We start from the raw sequence: 27,561 nt of genomic DNA, 5'->3' as shown, positions 1-27,561 counted from the left end.
AATGCGTTAATATTCTTAATCATTCATCGTTTCTGCCTGGATTAAATATCGGACGTTCTATAGGATTCGGGGGGGGGTCACGTTTTGACAGATTTTTGCGTTCCTACTAAATGGATGGCCCCTAAACCGGTGATTGGTAATGGCAAGACTGGGGCCGCCGCACCATTCAGCAATCGAAAAGGGGGGGGGGGGGGGGGGGATTGAGCGGAAGCCCTTGCGTGACGTCAGAGCGCGGAAGCCGACAAACCCGAGGCGGGAGTTGAACGCGAGGGATGTTTTAAATTTGTGCTCAACTGTCGGATTTTGTTTTACCTTCGATCGACATCGTTTAACATCGATTATCGGATCGCGGCGAGCGAGAGTCCCCTGCAGTGGCTGACCACGGTACGGAGCCGCGTTGTTCGTTCACGCTGAAGGAGGTGGGGGAGGCCTACACCACCGGGCCTCGCCTGCGTCGCCACAATCCCATAATTGTCACACCCCATACGCTTTACCCCGTATTCTTCAGAGAAAATGAGTTTTTTAACGTGATTTGTTTACCCTTTGCTACACTTTGTACTCGTATCGTGGTTTTGTGTATTGTAACGTTCTGACCCCGTGCCCCTTATTTGGAATCTGTAGAAATAGAGCTTTATAGCTCATCGGATTCTTCCAGTGTAAATTCATATTCTGATTATGAAATAGAGAAAGAGAGGCCAGTAGAGACGAGTAGTGTGTGATACGAGTTTGGAGACTGCAATTGTGTACGCAATGGGGGTAATGAGAATTAAGGTTTAAACATTTTTCCCGATCAACAGTTTTTAGGAGATTGTTATGCAAACATTTTGCCCTTTGCATCAACACCACCACGGGACGGGCAGAGTTGAGTCACTTCTGTACAAGGGTAGCCAGAGGAGACGGCAGTGAGAAGCGCCGCGGTGGCTGGAACATGTTAACTCCCTCGCCTGGTATGCAGGAGGTCGTGGGTTCGACACCGACTCTGACGATGCCTGCTACTGAATATTTGGAGCTTGCGGTGTCTCTCCCCGTGGTCACCTGGATTTTTCTCCAAGTCCTCCGGTGTTCCCCTCCACATTTATCATCAACATCACGTGTTTAGAGAGTATTTGGCTGCTGTACATTTCCACGTGTTGATCCGCTTCATTGACCTATCATTTGTGGCCAGTCGCTTCTGAAACATAGCGAATAGCTCAGTCGACCTTACCTGGTAAAAAAAATGTTGGATAAAAAAGATTACTGAGAAAGGGACAGAAGGCCGGGACGGGAGTTCCTGAGACAAGCAATCATTGAGAGCACGACTCAAGATGAGCAGCATGAAGAAAGATGAAAACGAAAAACTAACCAATTTGATTTTACCAGGTAAGAAGGCCCCACTGACCTATTTAACTCTTTCTATCACAAATGATAGCCCAACGAAGTGGCTTATCATGCGCAAATGTATAGCAGCCAAACACTCTAAACGCGTGATGTTGATACTAAATGCGGAGGGGGGGAAACGGGAGGTCCCGGCGAAAAAATCATCGCGACCACGGAGGGATGATGATAGGGGAAAGAAGAGAGGGGGAAGAGAGAAGGAGCGAGCAGAAGTGAGCTGCACGGAGGGAGTCAAGAGTGGGGGGGGGGGCAGCGAACCACGTGATTTATAGGAGGCTTGAGCTCATTCATAGACTTTGATGTTGTAAAGCGTTCGCAAAAATAACTAACGCACGCACAGTGGTCACGCATTTGAGGGGGCTGCGTTTGGTCATGCGTACAGCTAAAACTATTTTAATTGCTCTCATAGTTATACGTTTGTGAAATAATTTCTAACATTCTCACTTTGAAGTTTTTTCTCGTTTGTAACACAAAGTTCAGTACGGTAGTATCATGATTGTATATAGTAGTTCATCGTACCATTGCAGTCAAATACTAAGTCTCTTGTGCACATGCCCTGTACGTTAGCATAAAGGATTGTTCAGTATGTCTCCTAATTATTCGTGTCTTCAAAGTGATGTTGAATTGATCCCCTACTGCAGTGTCCTTCATTGCAAGGCCCGCTGTCCGCTGGCGGCCCCTGGTGGTCTTTAGTGCGGCCCCTGGTAGCCTTTAGTGCGGCCCCCGATAATACAGAACATGTCAAAACACCCCTCTCCCCATCATCGTGCTGTAAACCCCAATGGTTTCAAATGTGTGGCGGCCCTCACACACTGGTGATGTCCTATTGGCGAAAGTGGCCCCCACTGAAAATTTGTGAAGAATACTGCCCTAGAGCATAGTATCAATATTGGAGTGTACGTTGTTGTACTCAAAAGACGAATGTAAAAGCTTTACTGCCACTCTCCCTGCAAAGTCTCGGTTGTTAAACAGGATCTTCATCAAAAGTTGGAGAAACCTATCTTGTCCATAATTGCCCACATATCCTGGTCATCAACTGACTCGAAGGCCTCGCTCTTATAGTCTTCAAAACACGCATCTATATGGTGCTTGTCGTTATTCACAGTTGCATAGCTTGCATTCACAGGTGATGTCCAACCACACTTATGAATGCAGGACTTGAGCATGGCAGAGAGGGTCTCGGGCCTCTCCCCTTCCCCAAGACCACCTGCAATTCTGCTCAGCAACTCCGCATTGAGTGGGAGCCCAGGGCAGAGCGGTGACATCGGCTTCCACAGAATTCTGTCACAGCTGAAGGAGTTTCACAACCGCAAAGTTGAGGGTGAGTTTGGAGCAGACCAGACACATTTCATGCGAAGGGTGGTCCATGGTTGGCAGGGTGATGCAGTGGTAACACTTGTACCTCATAGCAAGAAAAACCTGGGTTCAGTTACTAACTCAGGCACCTTTCTGCGAGAAGTTTGTAGATTATCCCCATATTTTACAGTGTGAGTGTTGTGTGAGTTTGTTGTGTGTGTGTGTATGAGTGTGTGGGGTTTGTGCATCTCAGTCAACCCATGGCACCTGGGTCTGTCCCGTGACCTGCTAGCGGGCGTTTGACACTTCACGTGGCCTTAAAGTGCACTTAGCCTGGCACAAGCGCTGTGGTGACGTCACCGTCACTTAGTGGCGAATGGTGGTTGTTGTTGGAGTTTGTAGTAAGCGGTAGTGTCGCGGTTAGCGCGCTGTGCTACAAACTCGGGTTCGATTCCTGCTCACCGCCAACACCAGTGACGGATTATCTGAATTGGTCCTCCCCTAGGTCATCTCAACCTCAAATTAGTACTTGGTGCGGTGTGTAAAAACATCACCACTGTGGGAAACAAAGGTGGCCGGGCGTGGTGCTGGCCACCCACCCCCCTCGTGTGCTGTGCCAGCCTTCATAGGTGCTCGTTAACAGTACTTGCCCCAACAGTCTGTTAAGGGTACATGGGGGATTTTTGGAGTTTGGAAAAGTAGGGGGCACAGCTGGTGCATCTGCCAGTCCTCTCGTCAACCCATGGCAGCTGTCCTGCGACCTCCTGTCAGAGAGCCTTCGACCCTTCACATGGCCTCAAAGTGCACCTGGCCTGGCTCAAGTGCCATGATGACATCACCGTCACTTAGTGGTGAATGGCGGGTATTGGTGGGGTTGGTATATTCTCTCCCCCTGTTCTGCATGGGTTTCCTCCAAATTCTCCAGTTTCCTCGCTTATCTCTTTTCTATAATTTGCAGTCCGATCGTTTGCTCTGTTGTTTGTTGTAACTTGCTGACCCACCATGACTGGACAATTGTGAAAAAGAGCTTCATATCTCATCAGATTTCGCCAGAACAAATTCATATTCGGATTCTTATTCTGACATTCAATGTCATTTGTGTTGACCAAACATGTCAATATAGCAGGGACCCTGCTGAAATAAGTAGTTTTCTGATGCTTTACTGGGGTATATAAGTTAGTATTATCAATGAACAACAGAGCATATGAGCAGCAGGTTGTTGCGTCAATAAAATCCTCATCAAAGCCGCCGTTTTCGAGCAAGCCTGGTGGTCCGTTTTAGTCTTGTGAGCGGTTATCACGGTTGTACTTTTACAGGGCATAACAGCAGCCAGTGTGGTTCTCTCCTTTCTCTTTTCCCATCCCCTTCAGCCCTGCTCGACAAGATCAACAAGCTCAAGCAGGAGCGCTGCCTGTGAGTTGAGAAACGCTAATTTTTTCGTAAAGGCCTCGATTTTGGCACGGAAATTTTTGTTTATGATATTAACGGGATGAGGTTTGGTAAAAAAAACAGTAATACACGGAATAAGTCAGTTGAGGCGGTGTCCCCCCTCCCCCCTACTTCCACTCCCCCTGCAAAATACACATTTTTTTGAAAGGAAATAAGGACAGCCCAGTGTCATGTGATTCTACATCTCCCTTTTTTTTACCATAACTATTCTCATTTTATCCGACTAGTTGAGTAATGGAACCGATAATCGGTAAAGGAACCAATTACAGTAAAACCTTGGATTGCGAGTAACTTGGTCTGCGAGTGTTTTGCAAGACGAGCAAATTTGAAAAAAATTTTAACTTGATAAACGAGCGAGGTCTTGCAATACGAGTACTACGTATACGCTTTGTCTGCCGAGCGTCACGTGATCACAACTGAGCCGATGGTTCTTATCTCTCTCGCTGCGGGATTGTGGGTAATCGTCTCCCATGCTCGGTCTCAGTCGGCGTGCCTCACTCGTATAGTCAACATCCATAGAAAAGCACCACCTGAATAAGGCTGTAGCAGTGCGAGCGATGAATCTGTTTAACGACAATGCAATGTCACATTTCCACGAAATCTTCAAAAGGAGGTTAGGTTCCTTGTTAAAGTCGCACAAAAACAAAAAGATTCCAGTGAGCCAACACATGGTAGTGATTCCGTTAGTGACGGTGAAAGTCGCTCCTACACAATAACCCTCCTCCTCTCTTCTCTCTCATCTCTCCCTCACACCAGCCACAATTAAATTTAATTAATAAATTTGATTACTTTATATTAAATTTAAATAATAAAAATATGAAAAGGTATTTTGTATTAATAATTTTTACATGAATATTTTTGGGTTGTGGAAACGAATCATCTGAGTTTCCATTATTTCTTATGGGGAAATTCGCTTTGATATACGAGTGCTTTGAATTACAAACACGTTTCTGGAACTAATTATGCTCGCAATCTAAGGTTTTACAGTACTTGGATTATCAGGTAGACTGTTTTGTCTCGACCACAGTCTTCAACCACCACGCTGCAGGTCACAACACTCACTCGCTCAACGACTCGCATAACGACTCACTCACCCACTCACTCAACCAGTCAACCACCCATTTACACACTCGCCCAGCCACCCCCAACACTGTAAATCACACCAATATTTCTGCTTCTTCCCTCACACTCAGGTGGCGAGATATTAACTCCCTCATCTGGTATGTAGGAGTTTGTGGGTTCGATCCCGACACTAACGCCTGCTGTATATTGGAGTTTGCATGTTCTCCCCCGTGGTCACAAGGATTTTTATCCGGGTCCTCCGATTTTCCCTCCACATTTAGAATGAACATGTGGTTCGTGTATTTGGCTGTTATATATTTCCACAGGATAAGCTACTTCATTGAGCTATCTGTGACCAGGTTGCTTCTGAAAAAGAACTACACAGTTCAGTGGGCTTTACCTAGTAAATGAATAAACAATTCCAATTTGGAATTACCTATCATCGTCTCTTTTAATGAAAGAAAAATGGGAACAAAAAAGCAATCGTAATCTTTACAAAATTATGGTTTCTGCTGGGGTGTTGTGGCAGGGATGCACTGACGCTGGAAGAGGTGTTTGATTCAAACCGGCGTCTCAAAGAGCAGCTCAAAAGGCAGAAGGAGACCATTCGGGAGCTGCAGCATCAGTGGTGAGAGCCACAGGCCACACTGGGGCCGTTTAGGCCACGCAAGGGCCTCTTAGCCCCAAACTCAGCACGCTGAGCCGGTCCTACTGAGATCCTGGGTTCATCTCGCTACGGTGGCGAGATGTTAACTACCTCGACCTGGTATGCAGGAGGTCGTGGGTTTGATCCCAACCCTGCCTGCTGTATATTTCGAGTTTGCGTGTCTCTTTCCTCGTGGTCACGTGGATTTTTCGCTAGGTCCTCCGGTTTTTCCCTCCACATTTAGATCAACGTGCGTTTAGAGTATTTAGCTTCTATAAATGTCCACGTGATAAGCCACTTCGTTGATCTATCATTTGTGATAGGCAGGTGGCTTTTGAAAAAGCGCTATATAGCTCAGTGGGCCTTACCTGATAAAATAAAATAGTTTAAATCCAGGCAACTGCCTGTGATTAAGCCAGGTTCTCATGTGTAGCGAGTTGATTGTGTCGGGCAAGTTATAATCGATTGCACATTGCAAAAACGCATCGTATAAAATTTGGTTCTACATGTAATTTTGCTGAATTCCAGCTCTGAGAATGAAAGAAAGACATAGGCTTGATTATCATGTGATGAACATCACCCTGTGTGGCAAGGTTTGTAGGAAAGTGCTGCCATTTGCTGTGTGGACTAGAGGTCACTTGAATGTATGTACATATGTTAAACTTATTTTTCACCGTACGTAGCCAATCGGGAGGTGCGGGGGAAGGACAAACAAACTAAACATATAAAGCAGTTCTCAACAAATGAGTTGGAACGTGATGCAGGCACACATGGCCTACGTTTTTGAAATAACGTCAAGGGACGACAAAGGGGGAAACAAATCCTGATTCAAGAAAACAGCGTTACCCTTGCTCCATTCAAGTTACGGTAGCCTTGGCTGTTGTACGACATTTTTGGCTGCGGGGTCGGCTTTTAGTTCTCTCGCTGAGCGAGTGCGGTGGCTGGGCATGTGCAGGCAGTCGGGGGTCACGATCCAAGAGGAGCCCGGGGGACACGGTGACAATGAGGGTAACATCAACAACGACGAGGGCAACGACAACGCCGAGGGTGCAGGCTCCAAGGGCAGCATGTGGGGCAGAGATGGACAGCAGCTGGGCCGCACTGCTGCCCTGCGACTCAACAAGGGCAGCCCTGTGCGGAAGCGCGTACGCTACCGCCACCACTCGCTGGAGCGGAGCCACGGTGAGTTCCGCTCGTCGTTTAACAGATCAATCGTCGTTGTCAAGAGCCTGTCTCTCCACTGCTGGATGAAGGCCTTTCCACACACCGTTGCCATCGCTCGCCGTCCCGTGATGCCACGATCCATCGGTCCGCCTCGTGTGGTCTCATCCTCCTGAGCGTATTCCCTCCATTGGATGCCATTCCGTCACTAGTCTCATACGTCAGCCGTCATCCATTCTTGCGACATCTACTCAAGCCCCCACTTTTCCAAACAGTCACATTGATCTTCTTTGTTCTTTCGGTAAAGTCATGTAGAAGGGAAGTAATAAAATAATAAAAATAAAACATAATAAAATAATTCTCACGACGTTTCGGCCACAACGCAAGCAGTCGTCCTCAGGTGAAAACCAGGTCTGTCGAGGCGACAGCGTCTGAATGAAACAGCACACGTGCTTGGAGCATATATATAAGCTGGGTTGGAAGGGGGGAAAGGGCGTCTTGACAAAATAATTTGCATATCAATAGGAATTTAGCATATTTATGGGAAATGCAGGTATGTGATTAGTACTACTTATGCCCGTAAATTATGCAGGATTATCAGCATCAAAGGGAGGGGATATGGGAAATGCAGGTATGTGATTAGTACTACTTATGCCCGTGCATTATGCAGGATTAGCAGTATCAAAGGGAGGGGATATGGGAAATGCAGGTATGTGATTAGCACTACTTATGCCCGTGCATTATGCAGGATTAGCAGCATCAAAGGGATGGGATAGGGGTAGCATTAATAAAGGGAAGGAGTGTTAATAGTATGTAGCTGCAGTAACTAAAACCACCATGTAAACAACTAAAGTATAAACTACATAGTATCATCAGTATACTAAATATACTCTACAATAAGCTGAGTTACTAACAGTAAGTAATACATTACAATTCTACGTCGTAAAAAATATAATATACTTCCATCTACACGAGTCTACACCGTACTATATACTGCCATAGACAAACCCAACATTAAATTATATACTGTATTGCTATAAACCACCTTATACATTGTAATATTACACTATGTATTATTCTACCCACCCTAATGTATATCACACTGCTGTATATTCACTATACAATTACGATACTATATATTACTTTGTACATTGTATTAAGCATATACATTTTATACTATTTGTTATTATACACTGCTTGCGTTGTGGCCGAAACGTCGTGAGAATTATTTGATTATGTTTTATTTTATTATTTTATTACTTCCCTTCTACGTGACTTTACCGAAAGAACCAAGAAGATGAATCCCTGCAGTCACGAAAGCTTTAAATCGAAATTTAAAGTCACATTGATGTATCTTAATTCACGTTCGTTCTCTGAACCCACATGTTCCGCTTCCGGCCTCTCATGATTAATTACCAGTGTACATCGCTGTGCGCTCTCCGTGCGATAATTTTTTCCTCTCTGCACGGGCTTAGGCTCGGGCACGTGATGTCTGCACCCCAAGTTAATGTTTAAGCCCGGTGTGATGTGGGATGTTCCAGATTATCCCATGGCAACACTGCGCCAGCAGCACCAGAGGAGGCAGCAGAAGGAGGAGCTTATCTTTGTTCCAGACACTCTGGCTCTGGATGTACCGGATGTGAAGGTGACAGGAATCATCTCCAACTCCACTGTGGTGGACTTAGTGCATAGCTCTTATCTGCAGGTCAACTCTTCTCTGTTTGTGTAGATTATTATAATATTTGTTTTACCCAGGAAAGCCTGACTCAGTCTCAAGTCACTTATTCAGGAAGAGGGTCCTGCTAAGTTTTCTCAGCAGGGGGCGATGATTTGTGATGCATTTGTTTCCTAGTTAAGACATTGAAAAATGTCTCGTCAATTGCAAACCGTTGAGTGAAGTAACTTGATGCATAGATTTTCATGACCAAATGTATGTCTTGAAACCCTATTGCTTTGCGCGGTTTTAAGTGAAACGTCGTGTAAAATTTCTGCATTTTATCGTGAGCATTGTTCTTTCACTTAGGCGCAGACAATCTACCAGCGAGACACAAATATAATCATTAGCGCTTCGTTAAACGCTTGCGCACCTGACAATTTCATTTGGATATGTAGTGGTTGGTGGTGGAGGGCTTGACAGCAATACATTTTGCCAGATCATTACGTCGCTTAACCCAAACGTTGAGGTGCCCGATACACAATCGTGTACGTCTGAATAAAAATAGTTAACAGGAAGGTTGATTCCAATTGTATGTATTTATGTACTGTATGTTGAACTTCTTTCGCACCATACGTAGCCAGCTGTGCTAATCGGAGGTGCAGAGGAAGGACAACAAACTAAACACAAAAAGCAGTTCTGAATAAAAAAGTTTTCAATCTAGATGATGATTTAAAAGTGCATATCTTCCAGTGGCTTCCTAATATCAGAAGGAAAAGCGTTCCAGACGGCCCGGAGAAGCGCGTCCGAAAGTGCACGATGCGGTGACCAATTTGTTCGATGGCCAGACAAAAGCCGCTCCTGCTGCTGCTGCGAGGATGATCAGAGTTTCCATGATGGTTTTACGCTCCTCGACGATATCGGCGAAGTGTCACGGTTCATTAGTAATGTCGGTGCTAGTTCTGGAGATTCTGCGGCATTCCCGAGTGACTATCTGAGCCGTGCGACTTGTCATGGCGTCGTCTTTGCAGCGCCGCGTGAGTGGCGTCGGCACGGCTACCAAATCACCACTACCGCCGGCACGAGGTACCGGGCCATCCCCCCCATGGGGCCCAAGCACCCCGGACGTCTGCACCACGCCATTGCCTTCCGAGCTGGGTGATGACGGTCCCCCAGCACGCGCACCGGAGACACGCTTCATCTTCACACCGTAAGTTACGCCGAGTTGGCAATTTTGCGAATGCACCGGCATCCGTTCCGCGTTGACGGACTTACCTTTGAGTTTGCCCCTGAGAAAGAACGTCGGTCGCGTCTTAATCAAACAAATTTTATCCACGCAAATGAATATCACACTGGCGGGGGACTATGTCGCTCAGTTGGCCTGGGAACGCCTGAGAATTCCCGCAGGAAGAGTCCATCGGTAGAGAAAGGGAGGTCTGGACCGCCACGAGTCAACATGTTGGCGCCGCGACCCTCACCAGGACAAGTGGACTGAGAAATGAACGAACGAATCCATAATAGAGGTTTTTGGGTTAGATCGCGTAAATATATCAATGTGTCGTTAAAACCCGCCACCACCCGACACAGCCAACTAGTAAGGGTTGTCACATAAACAAAACATACCAATTCGTCACTAGTACAGCACACCGGTGTGTTGGAGAGCCAAGCCACAACATTTACAAACTGAGTACGACGTTTCGCCAGTAATTACAACTAGCTTCATCAGGCGACAGCCAGATTTGTGGAGAAGTCTTACTGTTGTTTCGTTCCTTATGTAATAAAGGTCGTTGAGGCGACTTTTGGAATCCGGTCTTTTATTCACTTTTCATTACAGCTCTCCTTCACGCTGCTGACCGGCAGTGTGAAAGGGATAGAGAGCGAGAGACGTGCAGCCACGTGGCAACTTGGAGCCCCGCTCTCGCGTGGCCTCCTCCTCCGTTCGTTCCAGTTATGACCACGTGTTGTTCGTCTCCACCCCTATTTAATACCCGGGTCACGTGGTACGTTACCACCTATCCTGGTTAGGCTCTATGGAATATTCCAGACTCCCTCGTAGGCTCCCGGGACCACGCCCCTGACTCATCTCCCCATTGGCTGTAGCCAAAGCCAGCAGAACCAATCCTCTCCTTACAGCTGTCACCTTTCCATTACGTCAGGGCCACGCCCCTAGGCTTCCCCCTCATTGGCTATGGACCAGAACCGGCAGAGCCAATCATCATGACGAGTTGTGATACGTCAGTGAGACGGATATATCCTCACATTACACTTGTATAGAGGCGTAGATGTGTTGACCACCCTTCTGCGCTCTTGGGGGGGGAATTCCGGAGGCAACGTACATTATGCATGTGCATTATGTGCGAGCCCTTTGAACTTGTCCTTCCTGTCTATTGTGTTTATTCAAATAGCCCTACCAACGGTAATCACTATTGCAGTACACTGCCCTTTGTAGACATGCATTTAAATAATTTATTAGCTGACGATCTCTTACACGCAGCACTAAAACAGTAGCTATCCGAACGGTTAACGCTATTTTAATTTATTTCAATTTTGATAGATTCTCTAAAAAGTCTTGGCCAGTAGTAGCTAGTTTTGCACAAAATATTATCAAAATCAATTGAGTGACCTTGTTGGCATGCGTGTTCTGCTATTGCTGACAGTTGCATTTGGGAGAATGTAATATTTCTCTGATCTTTTAGTCTCGTGCTGATCATTTGTCCTGTTTGCCCAACATAACATTTACCACACGTGCAGTTAATCCTGTACACACCTTCTATTGATAGCTTCGGTAATACATATTTTGTACCAGATATTAGATTCTGTATTTTATGTACCGTGCCAAATCTGACTCGGATGTTTTGTTTTTCCAAACATCTGGCTAGTTTATCAGTTACTCCCGCAATGTACGGTATTTTGATCGTTTTAATTACTTGGGCAGTTTCAATGCTCTTGTTAGTTGATTTGTTTATTTAATTTAAATAATAAAAATTGAAAAAGGTATTTTGTATTAATAACTTTTATATGAATACAGTATTTTTGGTTTGTGGAACGAATCATTTGCATTATTTCTTATGGGGAAATTCGCTTTGATATACGAGTGCTTTGGATTACGAACACGTTTCCGGAACGAATTATGCTCGCAATCCAAGGTTTTACTGTACACAATACCATACACACCGTGCTATACACACAATACCATACACACCGTACTATACACACAATACCATGCACACAACCCCATACACACAATACCATACACACCGCACTATACACACAATACCATACACAATACCATACACACCGTACTATACACACAACACCATACACACAATACCATACACACCGTACTATACACACACACGACCATCCACACAATACCATACACACCATGGTATGCACACAACACCATACACACCGTACCATACACACAATACCATACACACCGTACTATACACACAACATCATACACACAATACCATACACACCATGCTATGCACACACACGACCATCCACACAATACCATACACACCGTATTATACACACACGCACGACCATCCACACAATACCATACACACCATGGTATGCACACAACACCATACACACCGTACCATACACACAATACCATACACACCGTACTATACACACCGTACTATACACACAACATCATACACACAATACCATACACACCATGCTATGCACACACACGACCATCCACACAATACCATACACAGTACTATACACACACGCACGACCATCCACACAATACCATACACACAATGGTATGCACACAACACCATACACACCGTACTATACACACAATACCATACACACCATACTATACACACACGACCATCCACACAACACCATACACACCGCACTATACACACAACACCATACACACAACACCATACACACAACACCATACACACAACACCATACACACAACACCATACACACAATACCATACACACAATGGTATACACATAATACCATAGACACCATGCTATACACATGATACCATACACACAATACCAAGCACAGAATACCATACACACAGTGTTGTGTGTTTGGTATTGTTTGTGTACCATTCTATGTATGCTATTGTGTCTATACCATGGTGTGTATAGTCGGGTGTTTACAGTATTGTGTTTGCTATTGTGTGTTTGCTGTTGTGTGCATAGCATGGTGTGTATGCTATTGTGTCTATGCTATTGTGTCTATAGCATGGTGTGTGTGGTATTGTGTCTACAGTCTTGTGTGTATAGCATGGTGTGTATCGTATTGTGTGTATAGCATGGTGTGTATTGTATTGTGCGGTTTTATTGCGGTTTTAGGAAAGGGCGTTTCTGCACAGATGCCATACTTTCTGTCTGTCTGCTACAGCTGAGGTGTAGGGAATTCCAACAAGACCTATATCTCTGCTTTATACTGGTAGCAACCTCCTGGTTACACCAGCCCACAGGGGATTATTGTGTCCGTTCGCCCGTCCATCGTGCATCCAAAAATGGGAGGGGTGGGGCTGGGTGGAGAGGGGAGGGTGGGGAGGGGCTGGGTGGGGAGGGTGAGGCTGGGTGGGGGGTGGGAGGGGTGGGGCTGGGTGGGGAGGGGCTGGTCACCCCGTGATGCCCTTATAACCTACTCACGCCGGCTTGTGCCCACCCTCACAGTCAGCCATATTTGCGGAATACACCACGCCGCCGTTGACCCTGGCCATTGACCGAGCAACCCAACGTTCCTACCAGCTCCCTCTGCAGGAATGTGTTTGACCTGGTCAATGCCTATTATACCATCAGTAGGCCTGACCTCTGGGTTGTTCTGCGTGCTTTCGGAGTCCCTCTCCCTCTGCTCACGATCATTAAGGACCTTCATGATGGTGAGCGGGCCCGGCTAAAACTACGTGGCCAGGAGTCGGAGCTATCCCCTGTACACCTTGGGGTGCGACAGGGATGTTCTCTGGCTCCCACATTATTTTACATCTATTTTACCACGTAGTTCGTGAAGCCTTCAATAGCTCTACCGGAGGAATTTCCATCTGGTACAGATACAATGGGAGGCTGATCGATGCCCGGGTGCGGTCGAGGGATGGCTTCCTATTGCTCAACCATGTTATGTATGCCGATGATCTGGTAATTGCTGCTCACTCAGACGAGGAGTTGGAGGCGCTGCTGCTGAACCTGGAGCTTGCCACTTAGAGGTGGGACCTTGCCATCAGCCCCACCAAAACTAAGCACCTGCTTGGGTATTTTGTACCATCGGACACTCCACCGCCACAAACTCCAAATTGCTGATGGGGCAGTTGTGGAGAGAGTGGAGAGTTGCCCATACCTGCGCAGTGTGCTCATGACCGGCTCCGGTTTAACAGTTCTCACTCCGAATCAGTCGAGCGGCATTGTCTTTTCATCGGTTGCATAGCGCTGTGTGGAAGCTACCTGGTCTGTCGCTCCGCACGAAGCTTCAGGTCTTCTCGGCCACATGGAACATCTTCATCGGTTAGAAACATTTAGGCTGGCCTGCCTATGATCCATCCTGGGTCTAATCAGGCTGGATTGTGTGAGGAGCTCACAAATCCTTTAATGATGTGGCCAAAGTCCCATCGGTAAGCTCCTCCGGCAGGCAAGGCTGCGTTGGCTGGGCCATGTAGCCCGCATGCTCAGCCACCGCATGCCTAAACAGCTTTTGTTCGGCCGGATCGTGGGGGCTAAACGGGCACGGCACGGGCTACAGAAGAGATGGAGTGATGTGGTACAGGAGGATGTGAAGCTGAGTGGACTTGCCGATGACTGCTACCAGTGCTGTCAAGATCGGCCTCTGTGGAGGAGGCCCGTTAAGGACCGCTACTGCTAGTTGGAGCCAGTTGTTCTCCAACAACAACGGAGGGCGGAGGAGCGACGCTCACAACAACGGGCAGAGCGCCGGGTGACTAAAGCACAGAAAGTTGGCACAGTAGGGGGCACAGGTGGTGCATCAGCCATTCGTCTCAGTCAATCGACCTGTCGCATCTGGGTCTGCCCCGTCACCTCCTGCCAGCATGCGTTCAACACTTCACGTGGCCTCAAGGTGCACATAGCCTGCCACAAGCGTTGTGGTGACGTCACCGCCACTTAGTGCCGAATGGCGGTTGTTGTTCTTGTATGGTATTGTGTGATATTTTTTACACTTTTCATTATTTTTCTATCTACGTGACTTTAACGAAAGACACAATGAATGTACATTATTAATGTTTGTGTGTAGACAACTAATTTTCCAATACCTTGCTTCTTTTGCTCAACTCATGTAGACATTAACCTGGTCTTTTAATAATCAACTTGCAAATATTTACATTTTCGGTAAAGTCACGTAGGTAAAAAATTTAAATAAAAAATAATAAATAAAATAATAAAAAAATCACGACGTTTCGGAGGCAGCACAAGTCTCCGTCATCAGGTGGGACCATCACAGCCAGATTTGCTGTATCAAGTGAGGCAGGGATTCCAAGATGCAAGTTCTTAAATACAAGTTAAGGGGGAGGGGGGGGGAGCTTATCAGAATGTGGTAGCCAATGAATGGAACGTATTGGGAGGGGGGGGACGGGGCTAAAAGAGATGTGCGTAGACGTCGACGTGGACGTGTTTGTGTGCAAGCCCCTGTTGTTGTACATGATAACGTATTGGAAGGGTGGGGGTGGCTAAAAGAGAGGACAGGGAGTACGTGTACATGGACCTGTTTGTGCACAAGTACCTGTTGGTGCACATGATAGAAGAGAACGAAAATGCTCTTTTTTTTTTTTACCAGTGTTGGCTGAAAATCAAATACGAAAAAGGAGAGTACTGTTAAACGCTGGGGATGTTAACACTCGGTAAAGTAAAATAGTGCCTGTCAGATACGATGGTCCAAAAATGTGTAGTTAAATCTTTTTTGCATGGTTAATAACATCTTTCCAATGATTACTAAGTTTGTACCCATCATCACGGTTGAAATGATGTCTGTGTTTGTATATCTGAATGGCTTCGTGTACAAACCTTTGATGGTAGCCAGAGGGTTAGCAGAGCACCTTGGTCTCGGAGAAAACAATATCATGAGAGCCCACTGCGTTGTAGCAATGATCGGCAACGGCGGAAGACTCAATTTTGCCGTGTTTCAAATCTGACTTGTGCTCGCGTACACGATCAGAGACATGACGTTTCGTTTCCCCAATGTAACAATCACCACAGCTGCAACTCAGTTTATAGACTCCAGGGTATTGCAAGTCAGGGATGACATCCTTCACAGATGGAATTAGATCACGGATTTTATGTACTGTATTTAAGAACTTGTATCTTGGAATCCCTGCCTCACTTGATACAGCAAATCTGACTGTGACAGTCCCACCTGATGACGGAGATTTGTGTTGCCTCCGAAACGTCGTGATTTATTATTATTTAATTTTTATTTAAATTTTTTACCTAAGTGACTTTACCGAACAAACTAAGAGTATGAATCCTTGCAGTCACGAAAGCTTCAAATCTAGAATTCACATTTTCGTTTGTGTGCCCACAACTAATAATTTATTAATAACTTGCTCTGCGTTGATATGTTTGTTATTGTGTCAAATCACGTTGATAGAAACCTTTTTCTTAAATAATCACCTGCCAAATATTACAATCATAATGTTGATGTGCGGACAATCAATATTGCTGTTCCTTGCTTCTTACGCTAAACTCATGTACATTGAAAGTGTGTGCAAGTCGATGTGTGTGTCTGTCTTTTTCGCCTGGGCAACGCCGGGTACTTACCGCTAGTTACTAATAAACCACCCCACCCCCCCCAACTGGCTCCGCCAGTGGTAGCGGCACCACTGCCGCACTCTACTATAGCTGGCGCCAAACTGTGCCACATGCCCCTACCACATGGCCTTTTACCATGGATTCCGTTTGGAATCGATTAAATGGGAAAGGTTTAATGAGCGTTTACCTGTGAGTGGAAACTGGAGCATCTGGAGAGATCCCCCGCATGCGAGGGAGAAACACTATCCCATACAGATGTAACAGGTGGAGTCCAAAACTTTGGTGTGCGGCCTCCTGGCAAGCCTGGGTAGGAACATAATCAAGGTTATTTTGGGTTAGATCGCATAAATATAAATGTATCGTTAACTCGCCACCACCCAACGCAGCCGATTAGTAACTTCTGTTCTCAGCCGTTGTGGACGCAAGCCCCCCAGGGCGTGCGGACACACGGGGTTGTTGGGGCCTCTGCACCACGGGTCGCTCCAGGCGGCAACACCGACCTCGCCTGACCCGGCCTCCGCGGAGACTGACGCGGACTCGCCGTCGCTGCTGGGCCGCAAGCTGTCAAGCCAGGAGCCGCCTGCACCGCCGGGGTCTTTTACCGTCGCTTCAATCGAAGAGGCGCAAGATGTGGGGACCACGCCACCCGACGCGGTCCCCGGCGTGATGCGAGACTTTGCCGATTGGAAGATCCCAGCTGCAGAGGCGGTGTGGTGGCGGAGGGGGCAGCGGCGGGCAACGAGCGACGACTGGGGAGAGCCGGGGCGGCGAGCCTCAGGGAGCCGAGTGGCGACTGGGACCTCCCCCCCGCTGGAAGCGCGAGGGGCAGCGTCCGTGCTCACCTCCTCGGGTACGGGACGTCTGCTCGAGCGCCATGGGTGGGGCGGGAGGGGGTTTAGTTATTCATGCTTTGTGGTGGAGTGCAACAGTGGAGAGATGTTAACTACCTCGACTGGTATACAGGACGTTGTGGGTCCGATCCCGACCCTGACATCTGCTGTATATTTTGAGTTTGCGGTGTCTCTCTCTCCCCGTGGTCGTGTGGATTTTTCTCCGGGTCCTCCGGGTTTTCCATCCACATTTACAATCAAAATCACGCGTTTTTAGAATTTGGCTGCTATAAATTTCTACGCGATAAGCCACTTCATTGAGCTATCATCTATGGCCAGGTCGCTTCTGAAACCAAGCTATATTACTCATTGGGCCTTACCCTGGTAAAATAAATATAGTAGTTAATAGCTTCGCTACTAAGGTTGAAAGCATTCATGCATTAGATTTGTCCATCTGTCTGTTACTGGCGGAGGGGGGTGGAGGGAGTCACTATAACTGTTTAAGATGACCCAATATTAATTCAACTTTAGTTAAAAGTTGTGTTGCCATTTGGGTCTTGCCATATTGTGTGGCCTGTGTGTGGCATGTGTGCATGTGGTCTGTGCGTGGTCTTTGTGTGGCATGTTTAGTGTAACCCCACCCCCTCCCCCTGTATTTGACATCCGTGCTTCGCTCTGTATGTGGCTCGCTTGTGCCAGGCGCCGCAGCTGCTACTCCGGCGGCGGATACCGATGGGGCCGAAATGATGCTGTGGCGCATTGACCCCTCCGCTTGCCTCTCCCAGTATGATGAGGACAGCCCGACGGCACAGGTAGACGCAGCGCGAGGTCTCCCGTGAACGCACTTACCAATTTCCGGACGCTGCTCAATTGACGCAACGGAACTTCCGCGTGGACGAAACTTCGCCATAGCCACGCTCGCGCCGTGAGATCGTCGGGCGAGAAGCCACCCGGTAGGCTGTGTCCCCAAACCGCCTTCGCGTCGCCTTTCCAGTCATTCCTGGAAAGGTTAATTATTTTAACTTCTAATTAATGATTTGATCGTTGTAATATTTACATTCTTTAAAAATGTTTTACTATGAAAAGTGATTTTGTTTTTTGTATTGTTGTAACATCCCCTCGTCTCCACCGCCCGCCCGCCCGCCCGCCTCTGTCCACCTACCGGTACACGGTAAATGGGTTGCAGCACAGTCGATCAACGTCAGGTTGTGTGCGGTGTGGTAAAGTGTGGGTACCTCTTTAAGTGATTTGCTTACCTTTCCTATACTTTTCACTCCTATCGTCGTGTGTAGGTCTGTTTGTTGCCGTAACGCTCATCGGATTTCCTCCCGCATTATCAATAAATATTCTGACTGATACAGGTGTATATATTTTTAGGTTAGGAGTAGAGTTGCAATGACTGTCCGAAACACATCCCTAACTTTAGTACCAAATTAATGGGGAAAGCCATTCCGATTCACAAACTCTCGTTTTCATCGTAATGTTTTTTCATGGCCACATCCCTTTTTGTGAATCGAGTGACATCTGAATATTGCACTTTCAATCTTCAAGGCTCCAAGAAGCCCCCGTTTTGGCGGAAGTGCATCAGATGTGAGAGATGGAGACAGCAGCAACGACGACAATCATGGCCCGGAGGACCTGAGCGTGGACTGCACCTTTGTGAACGAGAGCGTGCTGCTGAGGCACAGCGGTGCAATAGGGCGGTACGACGACGGCGGCGGCGACGCCATGGTGACGTCCTCCCGAGCAGACAGGCGCCCTGTCCAACAGGCAGCTTGCTGGACACCTACAACCCCGAGCAGTGGCCGCAAGGGCTCCGCAGCCGGTATGTTAGCCCCATCCGCTGTAGAGCCCTTCCTTTGCCAGTCCACTGCCGGATAACCGCCACCCAGTGCCATCACGGTCACGGTGGCTGTTGGACCAAGCTCACCACGCTGGTCAGTATTGCGGGTCAGCGTTGGTGAAGGGCCCAGGACCGATGTTTAGACACAGCCGGGAATTGAACTCGGGTCGCTGGGTTCAGAGGGCAACACGATAACCACCTTATTTGTATGACAGCAGAGTGAGCAGTTGGGCACAGCTCCGTGAATGTCGACTGCGTGGACAAACATCCGAGGGGCAAAGTGTGATTGTTTTTATTGTTTTATCTGTCGTGCAGGCAGAGAGACCACGTACATTTGCAATGACAGCCTGGACGACCTCTTTGACAGAACCTGTGATGGAGAGGAGTACGTGTCCTTCTGCCTGAATGACCAGTCGACCGTCGCTCACCCACGCAGTAATGACCAGAAGATCATCGCTGACCCACGAAGCTCTGACCAGGAGACCATCGCTCACCCACGCAGTAATGACCAGGAGACCATCGCTCACCCACGCAGTAATGACCAGCTCACCATCGCTCACCCACGCAGTAATGACCAGCCGACCATCGCTCACCCACGCAGCAATGACCAGCCGACCATCGCTCACCCACGCAGTAATGACCAGCTGACCATGGCTCACCCACGCTGCAATGACCAGCCGACCATCGCTCACCCATGCAACAATGACCAGCTGACCATCGCTCACCCACGCAGTAATGACCAGCTGACCATGGCTCACCCATGCAACAATGACCAGCTGACCATCGCTCACCCACGCAGTAATGACCAGCTCACCATCGCTCACCCACGCAGTAATGATCAGCTCACCATCGCTCACCCACGCTGCAATGACCAGCCGACCATCGCTCACCCACGCAGCAATGACCAGCTCACCATCGCTCACCCACGCAGTAATGACCAGCCGACCATCGCTCACCCATGCAGTAATGACCAGCCGACCATCGCTCACCCACGCAGTAATGACCAGCTCACCATCGCTCACCCACGCTGCAGTGACCAGCCGACCATCGCTCACCCACGCAGTAATGATCAGCCTCCCATCGCTCACCCACGCAGTAATGACCAGCCGACCATCGCTCACCCACGCAGTAATGACCAGCTCACCATCGCTCACCCACGCAGTAATGACCAGCTGACCATCGCTCACCCACGCAGTAATGACCAGCTCACCATCGCTCACCCCACGCAGTAATGACCAGCCGACCATCGCTCACCCACGCTGCAATGACCAGCCGACCATCGCTCACCCACGCAGTAATGATCAGCCTCCCATCGCTCACCCACGCAGTAATGACCAGCCGACCATCGCTCACCCACGCAGTAATGACCAGCTCACCATCGCTCACCCACGCAGTAATGACCAGCCGACCATCGCTCACCCACGCTGCAATGACCAGCCGACCATCGCTCACCCACGCAGTAATGACCAGCTCACCATCGCTCACCCACGCAGTAATGACCAGCTCACCATCGCTCACCCACGCTGCAATGACCAGCCGACCATCGCTAACCCACGCAGTAATGACCAGCTCACCATCGCTCACCCACGCAGTAATGACCAGCTCACCATCGCTCACCCACGCAGTAATGACCAGCTCACCATCGCTCACCCACGCTGCAATGACCAGCCGACCATCGCTCACCCACGCAGTAATGACCAGCCCCCCATCGCTCACCCACGCAGAAATGAACAGTCAACCAGTGCTCACCCACGCAGTAATGACCAGCCCTCCATCGCTCACCCACGCTGCAATGACCAGCCGACCATCGCTCACCCACGCAGTAATGACCAGCCCCCCATCGCTCACCCACGCAGAAATGAACAGTCAACCAGTGCTCACCCACACAGTAATGACCAGCCAATCACCGGTCACCCACGCTGCAATGACCAGCCGACCATCGCTCACCCCACGCTACCCCAACCAGTCGACCAACGCTCAAGCATGCAGCGGCAATCAGCCAGTTACAACTGCTGCCGCTCACAGCACCAAACGACCAATCTCCACTGCTGCGCACAGCCCGGATCGGCTAGACACCACGTGTTCCAAAGCGCCAACACAGAAGGGCTGTGGGCAGGAGGTGGGCGCAGGTGGCAGGTGAGCTGCTGGGATTGTGTCTGGCATGAGACTACACACAAGTCATTGCCTGTCTAATATTACATCTCATGCCGAGCTGCTGAGTATAGCACACGTGGTGCTGGTGTCGATATGAGTCATGCTGGTTGTCGTGTCAGTGATGATGGAGGTAATTGCGTTGGTGTTGGTGGCGGAACTGGTTGTTTTAGTGTTGGTGGCGATGGTGTTAATGATGATTGTGGTAGGGATGTTGATGGAGGTGGTCTTGGCGGGGATGATTGGGGGGGGTGGTTTTGGTGATGGTATTGATGGAGGTGGTCATGATGGTGATGATTGTGGTGGTGATGTAATGATGACTTGACCTAGCCTGGCACAAGCGCCATGGTGATGTCACTGCCACTTAGTGGCAAATGGCGGTTTATGTAATGGTGGTGGTGTTGATAGCTGTGGTGGTGATAAGGATGTGGTGGTGTGATGGTGGTTCAAACTAGATTTGAAGCTTTCGTGACTGCAGGAATTACTCTTTGATGGTGGTTGTGGTAGTGTAGCTGTTAGCGCCCGGTGCTACGAACTCTGCAACCCGATGTTGGATTCCTGCTCACGGCCAACACCAGTGACGATTATCTGAACCGGTCCTAGGACTCCCCTAGGTCGACTCAGCCTCAATGAGTACCTGGTGCGGTGTATAAACATCGCAACTGGGGAGAAAAATACGGCCGGGCGTAGTGTTAGCCACCCCCCACCTCTTGTGCCATACCAGCCTTCATATGTGCTGCTCGCTAACAGTACTTGCCTCAAAATCCTGGGAAAGGCTATACGAGGGGGATCTTTGTCTTTGGTGGTGGTTGTACAGACTTGGCGCGGAGCAGCCCGGGTTTGCGTACGTGGATGTGGTGCGGAATAAAGACGAGCGGAGGAAGCTGCAGGGCTTCTCCTGCAAGCAGTGCGAGAACGTGAGTCTACTCTTTGCCGCTAAATGCACCACAATAACAACAGCAACAACTATGAGAATAATAATTACGTTTTTAGTTAAATATCGGCCAATTAGTCAAAGCGTTACCCGAAACTCGGGAGACCCTAACCAGCGCTAAAAGTCATTCTCTACAAACATGCAAATGTGCTTTTTACCCTGACAGCAAAAACAATAGTTGTATTTGCTCAGGAAAGTCTGAGGACTGATGAATAATGCAGCCCAAGTCAGGTTGGAAACTGGAATGCATTTGTAACAGGTTCCGGAGACACTTGTAGAGGTAACTTCTTTATTACAATACAACACTCCAACAGTCCAACTCTCCAACAGTCCTGATACTCTGTTACAGCCTAGGTACACTGCCTAGGTACACAGCCTAGATACTCTACTCTGGCTACGCTCTGGAACTCGCCCTCACAAGGTCGTAGAGTCGGGAGTTCCAGAGTCCCACCACTGGCTCTCACAGCATCCCAGGGTCTTCAGATGGCTGGTCGTGGGTCTTGGGTCTTGAGTTACAACTGGGCCCCGATCATCCAGGGAGCTCTCCTTTTATGCCTGGTCCAACGAGGGGTGGGGCCGTGTGCGCCACCAGACATCCCACAGAGCACACACAGAGCCCCCCCCCCCCCGTTGGCGGCGCCAAGAGGCTTAAGCGCCTGAGAACCCAACGCCTGGTGCCAAGAGGCTTAAGCGTCTGGACCCGCCTGAGAACCCAACGCCTGGTGCCAAGAGGCTTAAGCGTCTGGCCCCCAGCAGCCCCTCCCTTCTTATGTCACTACATTACCCCCCTCTATGTAGCCTCCAGCCGTCCCGTCTGTCAATAATTAGAAAGTTTAAATTAACGAAAGGGAGAGAGAGAAAAAAAATACGCGAGCCTCAACAGGAAAAGAAAAGAGAACAAGAAAGCAACCATAAATACCATAACCAACCTGTACAACTCTACACTATATACAAGTGTAATAATCCTTCTGAGACGGCTTCGGAATCGGTCCTTTTTATTTCCACTTCCACAATACACTTTACTCACACACTCTCCGTTGCTGGCAGACAACAGAGAGCAGGCAGACTTCACACCAAGTTCCCACCGCGCACGTGGCACCCAGAGCCCCCGTACGCGCGTGGCTCTTGCTCTGCTCGTTCCCCAGTCTCCTCTCGATCGTTCTCTCTCTCTCTCTCTTAATCCCTTCGTCACGTGGTACCCCCCAGCCAATCCTCCGTAGACAGCATTCACCGTTCTCGATGGTTCCCTGTCAATCCCGGGACCACGCCTCTGATCCGGCTCCCCATTAGCTGGGGCCCCGAATGGCCAGGCCACTCCCCCCTGCTAACACGCCGCAATCACGCAGAGGCCATGTTCTCTGTCTCAACCCTTATTGGCTACAAAGCAGGACCGGCAAGCCAATCCCCACGTGAACCCTCTATGGCTGTTATTACACAAGCATCAATCAACAAAAAGGTGAAGCAATGACACGTGAACAAACGACCCGCGGCACACCTAGCCCTCCTCGGGATCCGCATAGAAAACGGGGAATTAATAACAACAAATATACAGATTCCGACGCGTTGGATGCACAACCACCGCATGGATGGCAGGGTTCCACACCACCCTGCCAACCTCCCATCCGTCAGGTGGTGAGAAGGTGAAGACCAACATGTCGAGCATCCCTCTTCACACACTAATCCGGACGTCTGTCTACGTCCCGGGTCGAGAAGTCGTACTTCAGGGTCGACCCATGTACTGGGCAAAGAAGTCGCACTTCAGGGCTGCTCCAGTATCTACATTTTTAAATATATATAAAATTTACATGACACAAACAAAATAAATCTGCCTGCTCCTGCCCAGAAATGGTGGCCGCACGCGCGAACCGCATCTCCAAAAGGCATCCCGTGCTTGCGTCCCAGCAGCCCTGAATGAGGACCACCACCGACATTACATGTCAACCGTTAGCACCCCCCGCCTTTCCAACCTGGCGCCTCCATCCTAAAACTGCGCACGTCGGCCATATCGGGGGGGAATTTCCGTGTTACCACCCCCACCGCCTTTCCGACGCGGCATCACAACCAGTAGCACGCGTCGGCCATATCGGGGAACTTCAACCCAGTCTCTCTCCAAGACTCGCATCGCAGCATATAGCTGTACCGACCGAGCTGAGACCCAATCTCTCTCCAAGACTGGCATCGCAGCATATAGCTGTACCGACCGAGCTGAGACCCAATCTCTCTCCAAGACTCGCATCGCAGCATATAGCTGTACCGACTGATCTGAGACGACCCATCGTTCACTCCCTGCACAACATGCACCCTAACAACTGAGGGATACAGTCCCAACATAACGGGACAACTACACCTGAACACCACGAATTTCCAGCCCACTGTTTCAACACACCTCGGAGTGTTTCAATCTCCGGGCCGTCAGGGTGAGCCTACTGCTCCAGACGCACCACGGAGGGTCTCAACCTCCGGGCCGTCAGGTCAAGCCATCAGCTATTCCATGATGGGACCACACTCTCCGAGCCCTGTGAGCGCACAGCCCACTAGGCTAGACATGCCACGGAGTGTTTCAATCTCCGGGCTGTCATGTCAAGCCGTCAGCCATAGCATGACGGGACCACACTCTCCGAGTCATGTGAGCACACAGCCCCCTAGGCTAGACATGCCACGGAGTGTCTCTATCTCCGGGCTGTCAGGTCAAGCCGTCAGCCATAGCATGACGGGACCACAACTCTCGTGTTAGACACGCAACACCCGCTGGGCCATCCTGGTCAGGATCTGCACCCCAAGATATTTGAGAGCCAGCATGACAATTCCAAATCCTTGGCAGCATGTCACCATCTCAAGATAAATGCCCCATACAGTATATACATCGTTAACAATGACAGCACAAGCTATACATTAACAATCACGAAGTAAGCTCAATACAAACCATACATTGGAGCGAAGCTCCACACAGTTTACCCAACAACAGTCACGACTCCCCGACGACAACGAAGAAAATATCAACAAAAAAATCATTAATCCGGAGCGCGTAAATGTACGAAGTGTCAGGGGCCTGGTCTCCCGACCTCCAACCTTTGGCCAGAGCAGCAAAGGCGGCGACCAGCGTGTCGGTCGCTGTGCCAGTCCCAGCGCCGGTTACAGTAAGAATGGTGCCCTCACTGTCCGGTCGCAGTGCTGATGACGCGGTATGCTAGGTTGAAGCCAGCTGTCGTCCGGCAGTGAAGGTCGCAGCGCTGATGACGCAGCGTTGCTAGGTTGCAAACAGCTGTCACCCGGCGGTGAGGGACGCAGCGCTGATGACGCGGCGTTGCTAAGTTGGACAGCGCTGAGCCCAGAAGTGACGTCGCTCCCAGCGGTCATTGCTCCCCCGGCAGAAGTGACGACACACCCGGAAGCATCTCCCACATCCGTGGGGGGAATGCCGGTGGCGGAAATGGCGGCGGCGGGCTCGGGCGAGCGCCGCGCCTCCTCTCTCCCTCCCGCCATCGGCCGCGAGCACCGCATCTCGCCCAGGAGGGAGGCGGTGGCGCAGAGCAGCTCTGCGAGGCGAAGCAGCGCCTCCTCCATTCCTGCTCCCGACGCTGGAGAGGGGACGGTCGGCGGAGCAGACAGCTGCTCAGCCGGCGGTGCGGCGTTGTTGTCGGCCGGCGGTGCAGCGTCGCTGTCGGCCGGCTTTGGCCGCCCCATCGCTGCTTGCTCCTGTTCATCGCCGTCAGGACTGAAGGTACGTGGCTTACTTCTTGTCTCCATAGCCACTTCTGACGCCAAATGTAACGGGTTCCAGAGACACTTGTAGAGGTAACTTCTTTATTACAATACAACACTCCAACAGTCCAACTCTCCAACAGTCCAACTCTCCAACAGTCCAACTCTCCAACAGTCCTGATACTCTGTTACAGCCTAGGTACACAGCCTAGGTACACAGCCTAGATACTCTACTCTGGCTACGCTCTGGAAACTCGCCCTCACAAGGTCGTAGAGTCGGGAATTCCAGAGTCCCACCACTGGCTCTCACAGCATCCCAGGGTCTTCAGATGGCTGGTCGTGGGTCTTGGGTCTTGGGTCTTGAGTTACAACTGGGCCCCGATCGTCCAGGGAGCTCTCCTTTTATGCCTGGTCCAACGAGGGGTGGGGCCGTGTGCGCCACCAGACATCCCACAGAGCACACACAGAGCCCCCCTCCCGTTGGCGGCGCCAAGAGGCTTAAGCGCCTGAGAACCCAACGCCTGGTGCCAAGAGGCTTAAGCGTCTGGACCCGCCTGAGAACCCAACGCCTGGTGCCAAGAGACTTAAGCGTCTGGCCCACCCAGGGTCCCAGAGCCCCCAGCAGCCCCTCCCTTCTTATGTCACTACACATTATCTCCGAACTGTCCCAAGTGTCCCATCACTAAGGGGGAGACTCATTTGAATATCGGCCAAATTGGTCAAAGCATACCGGAAAACTCAAACTGCTGTATGGAGGCTTGCTCACTTTAATATTGGCCTAGGAGTATTTATTTATTTGTTACCATACTTCACCACGCTGATCAATGCAGGTCAGTTCGTACATCGATTTCTCGCCCGATGCCGTGGAATTCCCTCCCTCATCACATAGTTGACCGACTGACCGTCCAAACGTTTAGAGCAGAACTTGTGGCACACCTGTGTGGCTGGGCATTTACAAATGAAAACAAAACGAATGTGATAAAAGGTGTGGTTATGTAGACTATATAACCTTTTCACTATTTTAATTGCAGGGTTTTAAAGTTCTAATTGCGAAAAATTATCAAGAAATGTACAAGGGCCTTCGTTATTATTTGGACACCACTGGAGCTATGCACTTTCAAATCTACGCTGAAAACTCATTTCATTAGAACTGCTTTTTTGCGCTTAGTTTGTTGTCCTTCCCCCGCACCTACGCTTAGCGCGGTTGGCTACGTAATGGTACGATAGAAGTTAAACAGACTTACATACTTTGAAGTTAAAAAAGTTTAAACAATTCATTGATGCAAATCTGCAGAAGCACTTACCGCATACGTAACTACTCTCCTGTTAATTTGTTAGCGTTTACATTATTATACAATTCATTACTCGTTAATCTTTCAACAACGTCGGCCAAGATGCAGTACCGGAGCAAACGACCACGAGATGGCAAGGGCACTAGCTTGGTGGTAAAAGTCATCACCACCCACCCCCTCCCCCACCTCCGCCGCTTTACAAAACAACAGCAGCAGCGTGACACACAGCACAAATATCAACACAAAGCATTTAACCGCCTATGACTGCATTAACTTTTGTTACCGTTTGAACTTCATTGTTCTGAATCTGCTATGCCAGTCATCGAGTGAATTCTTTCACCGCCCTCGTTTTATACTATTGTGGTGGGGGGGATAGTGCTGCCTCCATACTGTGTAGACCATAGGTCTCGGAAGTGGCTCTGTGATAT

The 27,561-nt window shown here is 49.2% G+C and overlaps 1 protein-coding gene across 1 annotated transcript; it reads left to right on the top strand.

The window, feature by feature from the left end:
- Nucleotides 1-231: 231 nt before the first annotated feature.
- Nucleotides 232-22,123, top strand: LOC133344665 (uncharacterized). Its single transcript, XM_061554714.1, has 12 exons — nt 232-384; nt 2,530-2,695; nt 4,041-4,083; nt 5,711-5,809; nt 6,783-7,009; nt 8,530-8,633; nt 9,674-9,852; nt 16,792-17,231; nt 17,911-18,023; nt 18,763-19,036; nt 19,370-21,190; nt 22,023-22,123. Exons 2-11 carry the CDS (start codon nt 2,539-2,541, stop codon nt 20,284-20,286), a joined length of 2,553 nt encoding a protein of 850 aa, XP_061410698.1. The 5' UTR covers nt 232-384; nt 2,530-2,538; the 3' UTR covers nt 20,287-21,190; nt 22,023-22,123.
- Nucleotides 22,124-27,561: the final 5,438 nt, after the last annotated feature.

Source organism: Lethenteron reissneri, chromosome 3, assembly GCF_015708825.2.
Source record: "Lethenteron reissneri isolate LAM-NWPU_2019-01 chromosome 3, ASM1570882v1, whole genome shotgun sequence".
In the NCBI taxonomy this organism is placed as follows: Eukaryota; Metazoa; Chordata; class Hyperoartia; order Petromyzontiformes; family Petromyzontidae; genus Lethenteron; species Lethenteron reissneri.
Note: the sequence above shows the minus strand (reverse complement) of the source record. Positions and strands in the feature narration are given on the sequence as shown.

Excerpts from the sequence above, each read along its gene's own strand:
- LOC133344665 (XM_061554714.1), top strand. The coding sequence starts at position 2,539 with ATGGCAGAGAGGGTCTCGGGCCTCTCCCCTTCCCCAAGACCACCTGCA. Across the intron at positions 5,810-6,782 it reads CGGGAGCTGCAGCATCAGTG|GCAGTCGGGGGTCACGATCC; the intron begins GTGAGAGCCACA and ends GGGCATGTGCAG. Across the intron at positions 17,232-17,910 it reads GTCCGTGCTCACCTCCTCGG|GCGCCGCAGCTGCTACTCCG; the intron begins GTACGGGACGTC and ends CGCTTGTGCCAG.